Source organism: Carcharodon carcharias, chromosome 12 (genome assembly GCF_017639515.1).
Source record: "Carcharodon carcharias isolate sCarCar2 chromosome 12, sCarCar2.pri, whole genome shotgun sequence".
Classification (NCBI taxonomy): Eukaryota; Metazoa; Chordata; class Chondrichthyes; order Lamniformes; family Lamnidae; genus Carcharodon; species Carcharodon carcharias.
This window is the reverse complement of record NC_054478.1, coordinates 121,956,742-121,971,254: the sequence shown is the minus strand read 5'-3', so window position 1 is coordinate 121,971,254 and position 14,513 is coordinate 121,956,742. Positions and strand designations below refer to the sequence as shown.

The following is a 14,513-nucleotide window of genomic DNA, read 5'->3' as shown; positions in this document are numbered from 1 at the left end:
GAATGTTAGCAGAATAGGGACACATCATAATACAGTAAAACAATCAAGTCGGAGGGAGTACAGCTGCATTAAGTTTCAGGGGAGTAAGGCAAGGCTGAATGGCCTCTACTTTAATGCCAGGAGTATTACAGGCAAAACAGATGATTTAAGGGTGAGGATTGACACATGGAATTGTGATATAGTAGCCGTCACTGAGACGTGGTTGAGGGAGGTGCAGGATTGGCTGCTCAACACTCCGGGATACAGAATCTTCAGGTGAGACGGGAGGGGGTAAAAGAGGAGGAGGCATTGCGTTATTAGTTAAGGAGTCAGTTACTGCAGTAAAGAGAGATGATATCTTGGAGGGGGCATCGAATGAAGCTTTGTGGATAGAGTTTAGGAATAAAAAAAGGAGCAGCCACATTATTAGGTGTTTATTATAGACCCCCCAGGTGGTCAGTGGGAAATTAAGGAACAAATATGTGTACAATTGCAGAGGTGTGTAAAAACAATAACAAAAGGGTAATTATATTAGGTAATTTCAACTTTCCCAATGTTAATTGGGATAGACATAGTGTTAACGGCTTGGATGGAGTGGATTTCTTGAAATGTGTGCAGGAGAACTTTTTAGCTCAATATGTAGAGGGTCCATCCAACAAGGGATGGCCTAGTCAGCAAGTTTCATAACACTCAGGGTTAGATCTGAGAGAACCTGAACAAGTTCAGAGGGAGACTGGTTAGAATGTGTGAGGGGAAGCAGAAAAATGAAGGTGGCCGATGTCACTCTGACAGTTCTCAATGAAAAGATCGCGAGGGATCCAGTTGGAGGGGGAATACTGGGATGGTGAAAGGGTCTGCTGGTCGGACGTGCCCAAAGAAGTGAACATGGAACCGAAGGCGTTGGAACAAGAGTTCAACATATTGCCGATCATGAAATTAATTGAGATTAGGGAATTAAACTGAGTCCTTTGCTATGCACGATCGTTCAGCGTCAGCGAGAGGAAGGTCAGATGGTATAGTAAATACATGGCAAGAGGTGGGGTTAGAACAGTGGATGGGGTCAGAGGGAATGGAGGGGTGTCTGTACCCATAAATTGTTGGAGTTTGCATTCATTAACACCTGAAAGGAAGAGAAAATGCTTTTTGTTAAGGCATCAAATGAGATAAAAATGAAATTAAACTGGGCGCATGGACAGCTTTGTGTGACAGATAGCGTGAACAGTTGCTGCTAGAGAGAGAAGTTGAGAGTGTACCTATGGCACTGGGTGTGGATCTCAGGGTGCCTGTAAAAACAGTAGTCTGAGGAACGCTGTGTGTCTTGAAAGTGTCTGTAATCCTGGGTGGATTCGAAAAATGAAGAATGGAACTTGTGGGAACCCATGTGGAGTAAGTCTGAGCTGGAGACAGACAATGATGAAGGAGATGTGGCTGTGAAAGCAAGTTTTGGTAAACACCTTATCAAACACCAGAAAGGAGCGATGAAGGGTGAACGTGGTGAAAGAGGTGAACAGAAAGCCTGTCAGAGAGAAGAGCAGAACTTCAAGGTTTCATTTCTGGGAGAAAAGTGGCAGTTAATTAAATGCTAAAATAAAAGCAAAATACTGCGGATGCTGGAATTCTGAAATAAACAAAATCCTGGAAAACTCATCAGGTCTGGCAGCATCTATGGAGAGAGAAACACAGTTTTCATTTAGAGTCAAATATGATTCTTTGGAACTGAAAAGAGGTAGAAATGTGATGGGTTTTATGCTGCTGGAAGAGGAGGAGGGTAGGTAGAATAAAAAGGATGGTCAGGGATAGGTCAGGGTGGCAGAGATTAAATTACAAAGATGTTATGGAACAAAAGACAAAGGGAGTGGTAATGGTTATTGTAAAGAAACAAAGGCATTGGTCTAAAGTGTTAATGGCAGAATAAAGGACAGCTATGTGTGAAAGCAAAAACATAAAAACAAGATGCAGATGACACTTGGCAACTTGCTGTTTTCTTCATGACTTATCTGACTCCTTACAGCTTTTGAACACAGTCTTCCCTTTGATCTGTTTTGTTCTTCAAGATACTCTTTGAACATTGAGCAAATGCATTCTCTTCTGGCAAGAATAAGAAACTTTAACTCCTGCCCAAAATATGTTCTGAATTTCAGTGGGGAAAAAGTCAGGTTGATTGGGTTTCTATCTGCAATTGACAGAATTTGGCAGATGGCATCATGGTTGTAATCTATTGGTTTTTGACTAATTAATTGGTATAATTTGGACTAATTTTGGATTCCAAGCTGCTTTCTTTAACCTTAAATATTATGTCCAACCCTAACATTGTCATCAAACCTGCTGATAAGGGTGGTGTTGTTGTTGTCTGGCGCCCTGACCTCTACCTCGCGGAGGCTGAGCATCAACTCGCAGACACTTCCTCCTACCTCTCCCGGAACATGACCCCACCACTGATCATCAAGCCATTGTTTCCAGGACTGTCACTGACCTCATCTCCTCTGGAGATCTTCCTCCCACAGCTTCCAACCTGATAGTCGCTCAACCTCGGACGGCCCGCTTCTACCTCCTACCCAAAATCCACAAACCGGACTGTCCCGGCAGACCGATCGTGTCAGCCTTTTCCTGCCCCTCAGAACTCATTTCTCGTTACCTGGACTCCCTTCTCTCTCCCCTTTCCAGTCCCTTCCCACCTACATCCGTGATTCCTCTGACACCTTACGTTACATCAACAATTTCCAGTTCCCTGGCCCCAAGCGCCGCCTCTTCACCATGGATGTCCAATCCCTCTACACCTCCATCCCCCACCAGGATGGTCTGAAGGCTCTCAGCTTCTTCTTCGAACAGAGGCCTGAACAATCCCCATCGACCACTACTCTCCTCCGTCTGGCTAAACTTGTTCTCACACTGAACAATTTCTCCTTCAACTCCTCTCACTTCCTCCAAGTAAAAGGTGTGGCTATGGGTAACTGCATGGGCCCCAGCTATGCCTATCTCTTTATGGGGTATGTGGAACATTCCTTGTTCCAGTCCTACTCCAGCCCCCTCACAAAACTCTTTCTCCGGTACATCGATGATTACTTCGGTGCTGCTTCATGCTCTCGTTGGGACCTGGAAAAATTTATTAATTTTGCTTTCAATCTCGACCCCTCCATCATTTTCACATGGTCCATCTCTGACACTTCCCTTCCCTTCCTTGACCTCTCTGTCTTAATTTCTGGTGATAGACTGTCCACCAATATCCATTACAAGCCTACCGACTCCCACAGGTACCTCCTCTACAGCTCCTCATACCCCGCTTCTTATCAGGACTCTATCCTATTCTCTCGGTTCCTTCGCCTCCGTCGCATCTGTTCTGATGATGCTACCTTCAAAAACAGTTCCTCTGACTTGTCCTCCTTCTTCCTTAACCGAGGTTTTCCACCCATGGTAGTAGTTCTACCCAATCGTGTCCAGCCCATCTCCCGCGCATCCGCCCTCATGCCTCCTCCTCCCTCCCAGAAACATGATAGGGCACCCTTGTCCTCACTTATCACCCCACCAGCCTCCGCATTCAAAGGATCATCCTCCGCCATTTCCAGCATGATGCCACCACCAAACACTTCTTCCCTTCACCCCCCCGGTAGCATTCCATAGGGAACGTTCCCTCCGTGACACCCTGGTCCACTCCATCACCCCCTACTCCTCAACCCCCACCCACGGCACCTCCCCATGCTTACGCAAAATATGCAACATCTGCCCCTTCACTTCCTCTCTCCTCACTGTCCAAGGGCCCAAACACTCCTTTCAAGTGAAGCAGCATTTCACCTGTACTTCCCTCAACTTAGTCTACTGCATTCATTGCTCCCAATGCGGTTTTCTCTACATTGGAGAGACCAAACGCAGACCGGGCGACCGCTTTGCAGAACACCTTTGGTTAGTCCACATGAATGACCCCCAGACCTCCCTGTCGCTTGCCATTTTAACACTCCACCCTGCTCTCTTGCCCACATGTCTGTCCTTGGCTTGCTGCATTGTTCCAGTGAAGCTCAATGCAAATTGGACGAACAGCACCTCATCTTCCGACTAGGCAATTTACAGCCTTCTGGACTGAATATTGAGTTCAACAACTTTAGATCTTGAACTCCCTCCTCCATCCCCACCCCCTTTCCATTTCTTCCCCCTCCCTTTTGCTTTTTCCAATAATTTATATAGATTTTTCTTTTCCCACTTATTTCCATTATTTTAAAATCTATACCTTTTATGCCCTTTTAGTCTTATTTCACCCCCACTAGAGCTATCTGTACCTTGCGTGTCCTGCTATCCATTCTTAATTCGCACATTCTTTTAGATAATATCACCACCTTCAACACCTCTTTGCTCTTTTGTCTGTGACATCTTTTGGTTATCTGCTCCTATCAATGCTTGCTTGTCCCTACAGCCACGCCCCCCCCGCCCCCCCACTTCTCTCCCCAACCCCCCACCTTAAACCAGCTTATATTTCACCCCTCTCCTATTTTTACTTAGTTCTGTTGAAGGGTCATGAGGACTCGAAACGTCAACTTTGTTCTTCTCCACTGATGCTGCCAGACCTGCTGAGCTTTTCCAGGTATTTGTTTTTGTTTTAAATATTATGTAGTCCATCCAAACCAATGACCACTACCATCTAGAAGCACAAGGGCAGCAGACACACAGGAACACCACCACGTGGAAGTTCCCCTCCAAGCCACACGCACCACCCTGACTTGGAAATATATCGCCATTCCTTCACTGTCGCTGGGTCAAAATCCTGGAACTCACTTCCTAACAGCACAGTGGGTGTACCTACACCACATGGACTACAGTGGTTCAAGAAGGCAGCTCACTACCATCTTTCTCAAGGGCAGCTAGGGATGGGCAATAAATGCTGGCCCAGGCAGAGAAGCCCATGAATGAATTTTTAAAAAGGGTCAACTGTTTTAATTCTTTGCTGGCAAATGTCCTTTCATTACCCCCAATAAGAATTGGGTAGCTGAGAAATAAATACAGTTATAGTCTTGATATGAACAATGATAAAAGCATCTCTAATTTCCTCCTACAGATGCAAGTTTGGATCTTGGAGCAAAACTAAATCAGGAGCTTGAAACAACAGAACGACTGGACAATAGTTTTATGGAGTATCTGCGACATCGTGGAATGGCATTGGTTGATGTGGACAGTCATCCAAGGGAGCACAAACTGTCTGCGGAGGAAGTGTGTTCTCAACAGCTACAGGTCTGTTTGATTCACCTTTACAACTGTGGGAATTCAAGTGTTCAAGTGCTAAAATATGCAGATATGTTGTCATCTAAAATTTATTAGAAATTAATAATGCACTCCACTAAAAGTATTTTTAATGTTGGTGTGATTTTTTTTCCTTCTCAATCATACCAAGACAGCTCTCACTGATTGAATTTTTTGGTTCCTTTGCTTGTCTGCATTGAACACTTCTCACCTCATTCCCTTCCTCCTAACACAGTCACCTTAAGAACATCTTTTCAATTTGTCTTATACTTCGGAAATTAGGTACCCAAAAAGGGAAGAATTTCAACCCCAAAAAAATCCTCACCGTCAGAAACAATACTTAAAAGTGCTTAAAATTTTAGTTTGTTTTAATCAATTCTTCAACTTTTTATTCATTTTTAAATTTTTCCAGGGGTGGTGAATTGGTTGAAAAAACTGACTTGCTTCTATAATTCAGAAGAAAACCTCCGACATTTCCCATATGCTCACCAAAAATCAAATTGAGATTTGTAAATTTTGTATTGCATGGGCCCAGCTGATGTCACGCATGTGATGTGCGCATATTTCTGCACCTGATGTTTTGGCAGAAACCATAGAATGATATAACAACAGGTGGCCATTTGGCCCAATGAGCCTTTAATAAAGGTTTTGCATTATTTCCTGCTACTCGATGCCTCTGTTTATAAAACCAAGCATCCCTTAAAACATTTTTAGCATCTTTCTCAATTTGTTCTTCAACTTCACAGATTTTTCTGTACATTTATCCCCGGTCTCTGCTCCTGCACCCTCATCAAAATTGTATTAGTTTATATTGCTTTGCCCTGTTGTTTCTTCAAAAATGCATCATTTCAAAGTGTTGTCCATTTTAACAGTCTGTGCTCCTGAAATCTGCCATTGAATAAATTGTTAACCTCAATGTTGAACTATTTCCCTAGCCAAACAAATAAAAATTCTGCTTCCAGCCTCCTCACTGTTAATTACATTTCTGGGCTTAAGAGTCATCTGCAAACTTTGAAACTATGGCCTCTATACCCAAGTCGAAGTCATTAATATGAATCAAAAAGAGCAGAGCTCCTAATACTGACTCCTTGGGAACTTCTGCAACTCCTTCCAGTCTGTGAAACAACCATTCACCATCATTCCCTGCTTTCTGTCTCTTAGCCAATTTTGAATCCATGCTGCCACTGTCGGTTTAATCCCATGTGCTTCACCATTGCTAACAAGCCTATTATATGGTACTTTCTTTTAAAAGCCTATATACACAACATCTGATGGAGAAATAGTGCATCTGGCTATAGTTCATTCTGATAAATTTGGACCATTAGAAGTCTGCACACAAATAGAATGAAGTTTTGAGAACAAGTTGAATGTTTAAGGTTTACTGAATTTTGCCAAGAAGTACTTTTTTTATTATCAATGTTCCCACAGGTTATATTTGTATACCCCTGCAATAAAAGGCTTCTGGCAAGTCTGCTGGAAAAGTGTATTTGCTTAACAGAAGTCTTTTTAGACATTTAACATTGATATCATGACAAATATTGAAACCTTACTGATCCAAACTGAATTATAAGACGCCAAGCCAGTTTTTATACAGGTCAAAGAATACACATCCTGGTTATAGAAATGATTATCACCAGAAATATTAGGTCACCTCTACTGCCCTTGATGTAATCTTGACCTACTTGATAGAGGAGGTGGTGGAAGCAGGTACGATGGTGGTGTTTTAAGAGGCAGCTTGACAAATACATGAATAGGATGGGATTAGAGGGATACGGACCCAAGAAGTGCAAAATGTTTTAGTTTGACAGGCATATGATCGGCGCAGGCTTGGAGGGCCAAAGGGCCTCTTCCTGTGCTGTACTTTTCTTTGTTCTTTGTACTTTGTCTCTTAGGATTTTATCATTTAAATTAACCATGTCTTATACTACCATTTTGAATAATACAGTTTCGTCCAATAATTTATTATAATGTCAAATGTTGCATTTGAAGGTTGCTTCCAACATTGTAGTTCAGAATGTTGTAACGATTGAGGTTGATGTCTGCTCCATTTCTTCCCCCATCAGGCACTACTGAAGAGAGTGCATGAAGAAGGCTGTCAGGTATTAGCGCTGTCAGAAAGGCCTTTTCTTCATCCTGAATCTGAACCTGTTTCTGTCTTGAGCAAAACTATGGAAGAATGGCAGCGAGAGAAAAAGGCACTGCTTGACACAATTCAGCTATTAAAGGACCTGCTTTCCAAAGCAACAGACAAGGATGATGAGGTAAGTTTGCAGGACGATTGTGAAGAGGTGTGCCTGCACCTTAGATGACCAAGGTGTGCATAGCACCTCCGCTTCTCCTCCCCATCGCATACAAAATACTGTACAAGTTAAAAGGGTGAGGTTATAAATATTATTTTAGCAAGTGCAAAGAGTATATTCAGAGGAATTTTTCTTATATAAAGCAGTTGTATTCCTCAGTGCTACTTCTGGAAGTTAGGTGAGCAGAGTTATTCTGTTCTTTTTGACATCTGCATGGCTTATAATTGGTGTTTTTTATTCTAATGTCCAGACTGTGCTATTAACTTTCTTGGGATGTAGGTGGCTTTATATTTATAGTGCTGAGGACATGTAGAGTCAACCATATAATGTAGGCTAGACTAGGTAGGAGTGGCAGAACATCCTGAACTAATGTCGATGTCAATCAGGCAACATCTATGATAATTTTCTGGTGCTAGCTGAAATTACTAGATTTATTGAATTCATTTTCACAGTTTAACGTGATGAGGATTGAACTCAGATGGAAAAGAGGAATTTTTGGTGTCTTAGGGTAACAAAACATTTGTGCAGTGGTACAGGGTTCTTAAAGGAATGTCACATGTTGCTTTTTCCCTTTCATATGATCGTAGTTAGGTTCCTCAAAATGAGTTCAATTCTACCCATCTTACTCTGCATCCCTTTCAGCCAACATGTGCAACACTGCCTCCCATCTGTTAGCTTTGTTTGTAGCACTTGCAGTTTGTCAGATATTGCATGTTATGACTTGGCTTCCACTTGCGTCAAAATGTACATCCATGTAAGATGAATTGGGTGGCATTGCATGCCTCCCTATTTGAATGTTAGGGTCTTAAACATCCAACAGTTTTCCTATTTATTCAACAAATTTTGCATGAATGAAATTGAATAATGCTCTGCACTAGAAGGGCAGTGTCAAAAATGTAGGTACATAAGAACAGCAGTAGGCCATTCAACCCCTTGAACCTGTTCCACCATTCAATGTGATCATGATTGATCTGCGGTCTAACTCCCATCTTTGTCCCATACCCCTTTGGTTAAGGAAAAACTGTAAACAGAATTAAAATTTACAATTGATCTAGCTCTATTCTGCTCTTTTTTTAAGCAGTTCCTCTACTTTATTAATTAAAATTAATTTAATGAAAATCCCCCTTTTGTTAATTTTAAAATTAGATCTGATTAATTAAACACAATGTGGCAATTTGCAAAATGATACATTAAAGTTTGTGTATTTGATCAAATTAGTTTACTTTTCATTTTAAGCTAATTAATCATTTAGTTTAAGTTATTGATTGAAGTTAAATGTTTATTTGGAGACTAGCGCACACCCTCTCCCTCACACCCCACTCCTTGCCATCGTACAATTTTTTTTGTCGCTCCTTTCCTTCCACATACTCTGATCTCCTAGTCTGCTCAGTTCTGCTCTCAACGTCTCTCAGCCTCGTCATTTCGGAGAAATAATGCCTACACCCATGCCAGTTGTGACATAATGTGCAGATGTACTCAAAAGTCTGACTTTCTCAGATTCATAACTTTGCTTCTCCATAGTAATTCATAGATATGTCGACAGAGAGGGCTTCAATGCATTAATCTATTTTGTAGATATGATTTGTTGGAAGTGGCTGATTACTGCAAGTTATCCAATTACTGAACGTTATTTGCACATCGTACTGCAGTCAGGCCCACTTAGAGTTAAATCTCCCTGCACTTATCCTCTTTCCATCTTCTCCGATGATTTCTGTCCCTGCTAAATGAATTAAATAAAATTAGTTGGAATTTATTCACTTCACTGCCGACATACCATGAAAGAGTAAAAGAAGAACTTGAGGCCTCTTTATCTGGGTGTGAAGATTACCTAGTAAACAAATCAGTAATAAAAATCGAGAATGCTGGAACTGCTCAGGCCAGGCACCATCTGTGGAGAGACAAAGTTAACATTTCAGGTTGATGAATTTTCATCAGAACTGGAAAAATGTTACAAGCATGTATAGAGGCAAGAAGTACTGGTGTGGGGAAGGTCTATGCTAGGGTACAAGGCAAGAGTGATTAAATGACAAAAGGTAGTAGTGACAAGACAAAAAACTAGTGGAGGTGAAATTTTTTTGCAATTTGTACATGGGTGTTGCTGGCAAGACCAGCATTTGTTGCCCTTCCCTAATTGACATTGAGAAGGTGATGAGTCACCTTCTTAAACCACTGCAGTCCATATGGTATAGGCATACCCACAGCACTATTAGGAAGGGTGTTCCAGGTTTTTTACCCAGCGACAGTGAAGAAAATGTGATCTAGTTACAAGTCAGGATGGCATGTAACTTGGAGAGGAACTTAGAAGTGATGGTGCTCCTATACTTCTGCTCCTTTTGTGCTTCAAGGTGCAAGGGTCATAGATTTGGAAGATGGTATCAAATGAAGCTTGGTGAGCTGCTGCTGTGCGTTTTGGAAATTTTGCATTCTGTGCGGTGGAGAGAGTGAATTTAAGATGGGCGATCTGGTGCCAATTAAGGGGGCTGCATTGTCCTGGATGGTGTCAAGCTTCTTGAGTGTTGTTGGAATTGCACTCATCCATGCAAGCAGGGATACCCCATCACACTCCTGACTTGAACCTTGTACATAGTGAATAGGATTTGGTGAATCAGTAGGTGAGTTACTCACTGGAGGATTCCCAGCTTATGACTTGCTCTTGTAGACACAGTATTTATATTGTTGGACCAATTCAGTTTCTGGTTAATCGTAACCTATTAGATGTTGATGGTGGGGATTCAGTGATGGTAATGCCATTGAATGTTTAGGGGAGGTGGTCAGATTCTCACTTGTTAGAGATGGTCAGTTCCTCTCACTTGTGTAACATGAATATTAGTTGCCACTTATCAGGCCTAGCCTGAATGTTGTTCAGGCCTTGTTGCGTGGGGGCACAGACTTATTCAGTACGTGAAGAGTTATGAACAATACTAAACATTGTGCAATCATCAGCAAACAAGCCTACTTTTAATCTAATGATGGAGAAAAGGTCAAGGTCATTGATGAAGCTACTGAAGTTGGTTGGGCCGAAGCCACTCCCCTAAGGAACTCCTGTGGTGATGTGCTGGGGCTAAGATGTTTGGCCTCCAACAGCTACAGCAATCTTACTTTTAGGAATGACTCCAACCAATGGAGAGTTTTCTCCTGATTCCCAGTGATGTCAATTTTGTAGGGCTCCTTGATGCCACACTTAGTCAAGTGGTACCTTGATGTCAAGGGCAGTCACTCTCATTTCACCTCTTGAATTCAGCTCTTTTGCCCATGTTTAGACGAAGGCTGTAATAATGTCAGGAGCCAAGTCGTCCTGGCAGAACCCAAACTGAACATAAATGAGAAGGTTATTGGTAAGTAAGTGCTGCTTGATAGCACTGCCAATGACACCATCCATCACATTGCTGATGATTGATGGGCCGGCATTTGGCTCGATTGAATTTCCTGCTTTTTATAGACAGTATATATGTGAGAAGTTTTCTACATTGTCAGATAGATACCAGTGTCGTAGCTTTTATAAGTATATAAAAAGAAAGAATAGCTAAAGTAGATGTTTGGTCCCTTGGAAGCAGAGACGGGAGAAATTATTATGGGAAACGAGGAAATGGAAGAGGCATTGAACAAATATTTTGCATACAGGAGAAGACACAAGTTTCATACCAGAAATAGATAATAACCTTGGGGCTAAAAAAAAAGAAGAAATTAGGGAAATTAAAAACAGCAGAAAAAAAATATTGGTGACTTAAGGGACTCAAATCTGACAAATCCCTGGGACCTGCTGACTCACACCCCAGGGTCTTAAAACAGAGAGCTGCAGAGATAGTGAATGTGCTAGCTATGATTTTACATAATTCTTTAGATTTGGGAATGGTCCCATGAGATTGAAAGTTGGCAATATTACACAACCTTTCAAAAAAGGAAGAAGAGAGAAAGCACTGAACTACAGGCCAGTGAGCCTGACATCAGTTGTTGGGAAAATGCAGGAATCTATTATTAAGGAAATCTTAACAATGTACTTAAAAAAGCAAAATATGATTAGAATAAAGGGAAATAGTGTTTGACAAATTTATTAAAGTTTTTTGAGAATGTAACTAGTAGGGTAGATAAAGGGGAACCAGTAAATGTTGTATACCTGGATTTCAAAAAGGCATTTGATAAGTTGCTGCGCATAAGGTTAATAGGCAAAATAAGGACTCATGGAGTTGGGGGTTAAAAAATTATCATGGATAGAGGTTTGGTTGATGAATATAAAACCAAGAATGAACATAAATGGATCTTTTTCAAGTTGGCAGGCAGTGAATAGTGGAGTGCTGTAAGGATCAGTGCTGGGACCTCAGCTATTTACAATCTACTTAGATGAAGAGATAGAGACTATTGTATCTGAGTTTGCTGATGATACTAAGCTAGATAGAAAGGTAAGTTGTAGGGAGAACACAGGTCGCAAGAGATATAGACAGGTTAGGTGAGTGGGCAACAAGATGGCAGATGGAATACAATATAGGGAAATGTGAAGTTATTCATTTTGCTTATAAGAAAAAAGCAGAATATTTTTTAAAATGTAAGAAACTTGTAAGTGGTGATGTTTAAAGAGACCTGGGTATGCTGGAACAAGGAAAGCAGAAAGTTAGCATGCAGGTACAACAAGTAAGTAGGAAGACAAATGGCATGTTGGTCTTTATTGCAAGGTGATTGGAGTACAAGAATAAAGAAGTCTTTTTACAGTTGTACAGGGTTTTGGTGAGATTGCATCTGGAGTAGTGTGTGCAGTTTTGGTCTCCACATTTAAGAAAGGATATGCTTGCATTGGCGGTGGTATGGCCAAGGCTCAGTAAAATTGGTCTCGGATGAGGGACCAATGATGAGGGGCTGAATAAATTGGGCTTATGTTCCCTGGAGTTTAGAAGAATGAGAGGCGATCTTATTGAAACCTACGGAATTACGAAGGGGCTTCTTAAGGTGGATGCTGAGAAATAGTTTCCACTGGTCAGGGAATCTGAAACACTGAGCCACAATCTCAGGATAAGAGTCAATCGTTTAGGACTGAAATGAGGAGAAATTATTTCACTCAAAAAGTTGTCAATCTTTGGAATTCTTTATCCAAGAGGGTTGTATATGCTCCATCATTGAATACTTTTAAGGCTGGGATAGACAGATTTTTGGTGTCTCAGGGAATTGAGGGATATGGAGCACAGGTGGGAAAATGGAGTTGAAGTCCAAGATCAGCAATGATCGTATTGAATGGTGGCGCAGGCTTGATGGGCTATGTGGTCTACTCTTGCTCCTGTTTCTTGTGTTCTGTACCAGAACAGCTTGGCTAGGGGCACAGCTAGTTCTGGGGCACAAGTCTTCAATATTATTGCTGGAATGTTGTCAAGGCCTATCCTGTTGGCTCTATGTAGTGTCTTCAACTGTTTCTTGATAGCATATGGAATGAATTTAATTGGCTGAAGACCGGCACTTGTTTTGTTGAAAATCTCAGGAAGAGGCCAAGATGGATTGCCCACTCGGCACTTCTGGCTGAAGATGGTTGCAAATGCTTCACCCTTTTGCACTGATGTGCTTGGCTGCCCCATGATTGGGAGTTGGGATGTTTTTGGAGCTGCCTCCTCCTCCTCTTAGCTGTTCGACTGTCCGCCACCATTCACGATTGGATCTGGCAGTACTGCTAAGGTTTGATTTGATCTGTTGGTTGTGGGATTTGTTAGCTCTGCTGCTTTCACTGTTTATCATGCATATAGTCCTTTCTTGTAGCTTCACCAGGTGGCACCTTATTTTTGGGCAACCTTGGTACTGCTCCTGGCATGCTCTTCTTCACTTTCATTGAACCATGGTTAGACCCCTTGGCTTGATGGCAGTGTTAGAGTGAGGGGTACGACTGGCCACGAGGTTACAGATAGTGGCTGAATACAATGCTGCTGCTGATAACCCACAGTGCCTCAAGGATGTCCAATCTTGAGTTGCTAGATCAGTTCTGAATCTATCCCATGTAGCATGGTGGTAGTCCCACTGTGATGGAGGGTATGCTTAAAGTGACGACAGGACTTCACCTCCACAAGGACTGTGCAGTAGTCACTCCTAGCTATACTGTTATGGACAGTTGCATCTGCAACAGGTAGATGGGCGAGGGCATGATCAAGTTGGTTTTCCCCTCTTGTTTCTTCCCTAGCCACCTGCCACAGGCCCAGCCTAGCAGATAAACCCTTTCGGGCTCGATCAGTAGTGATGCCACTGTCCTTGGATTTGAACGTTGATACTGTGCTACAAGAGCAGGTCAGAGGCTAGGAATCATGCGACGAGTAACTCACCTCCTGACTCCCCAAAGCCTGTCCACTATCTACAAGGCACAAGTCAGGAGTGTGATGGAATACTCCCCACTTGCCTGGATGAGTACAGCTCCCACAACACTCGAAGCTTGACACCATCCAGAACAAAGCAGCCCACTTAATTGGCACCACATCCACTGAAGCACAGTAGCAGCAGTGTGTACCATCTACAAAATGCACTGCAGAAATTAGCCAAGGCTCCTTAGACAGCACCTTCCAAACCCACAGCCACTACCATCTGGAAGGACAAGGGCAGCAGATAGATGGGAACACCACCACCTGGAAGTTCCCCTCCAAGTCACTTGCCATCCTGACTTGGAAATGTATCATCGTTCCTTCACTGTCGCTAGGTCAAAATCCTGGAACTCCCTTCCTAACAGCACTGCAGGTGTACCTACACCAGATGAACTGCAGTGGTTCGAGAAGACAGCTCACCACCAACTTCTCAAGGGCAGCTAGGGATGGACAATAAATGTTGGCCCAGCCAGCGCAGCCCACATCCTGTAAATGAATTTTTTTTAAAAGTCCCCAATCCAGAGTACAATCTGTGCTCTTGCCACCTTCAGTGTTTCTTCCAAATAGTGTTCGGTATGGAGACATACTGATTCATCAGTTGAGGGAAGGCATTAGTTGGTAATCAGCAAGAGTTTTTCTTGACCATGTTCGTCCTGATGCCTTGAGACTTAATGGGATCAAGACTCAATGT

The 14,513-nt window shown here is 42.3% G+C and overlaps 1 protein-coding gene across 8 annotated transcripts in view; it reads left to right on the top strand.

Moving 5' to 3' along the window:
• Positions 1-14,513, top strand: part of pcnt (pericentrin) — a 316,492-nt gene that overhangs the window by 230,141 nt on the left and 71,838 nt on the right. For all 8 annotated transcript variants that reach the window (XM_041200682.1, XM_041200684.1, XM_041200683.1 and 5 more), the window contains 2 exons: positions 5,021-5,193; positions 7,266-7,463. In XM_041200682.1, the coding sequence (XP_041056616.1) occupies positions 5,021-5,193; positions 7,266-7,463 (371 nt within the window). The remainder of the gene's footprint in view (positions 1-5,020; positions 5,194-7,265; positions 7,464-14,513) is intronic.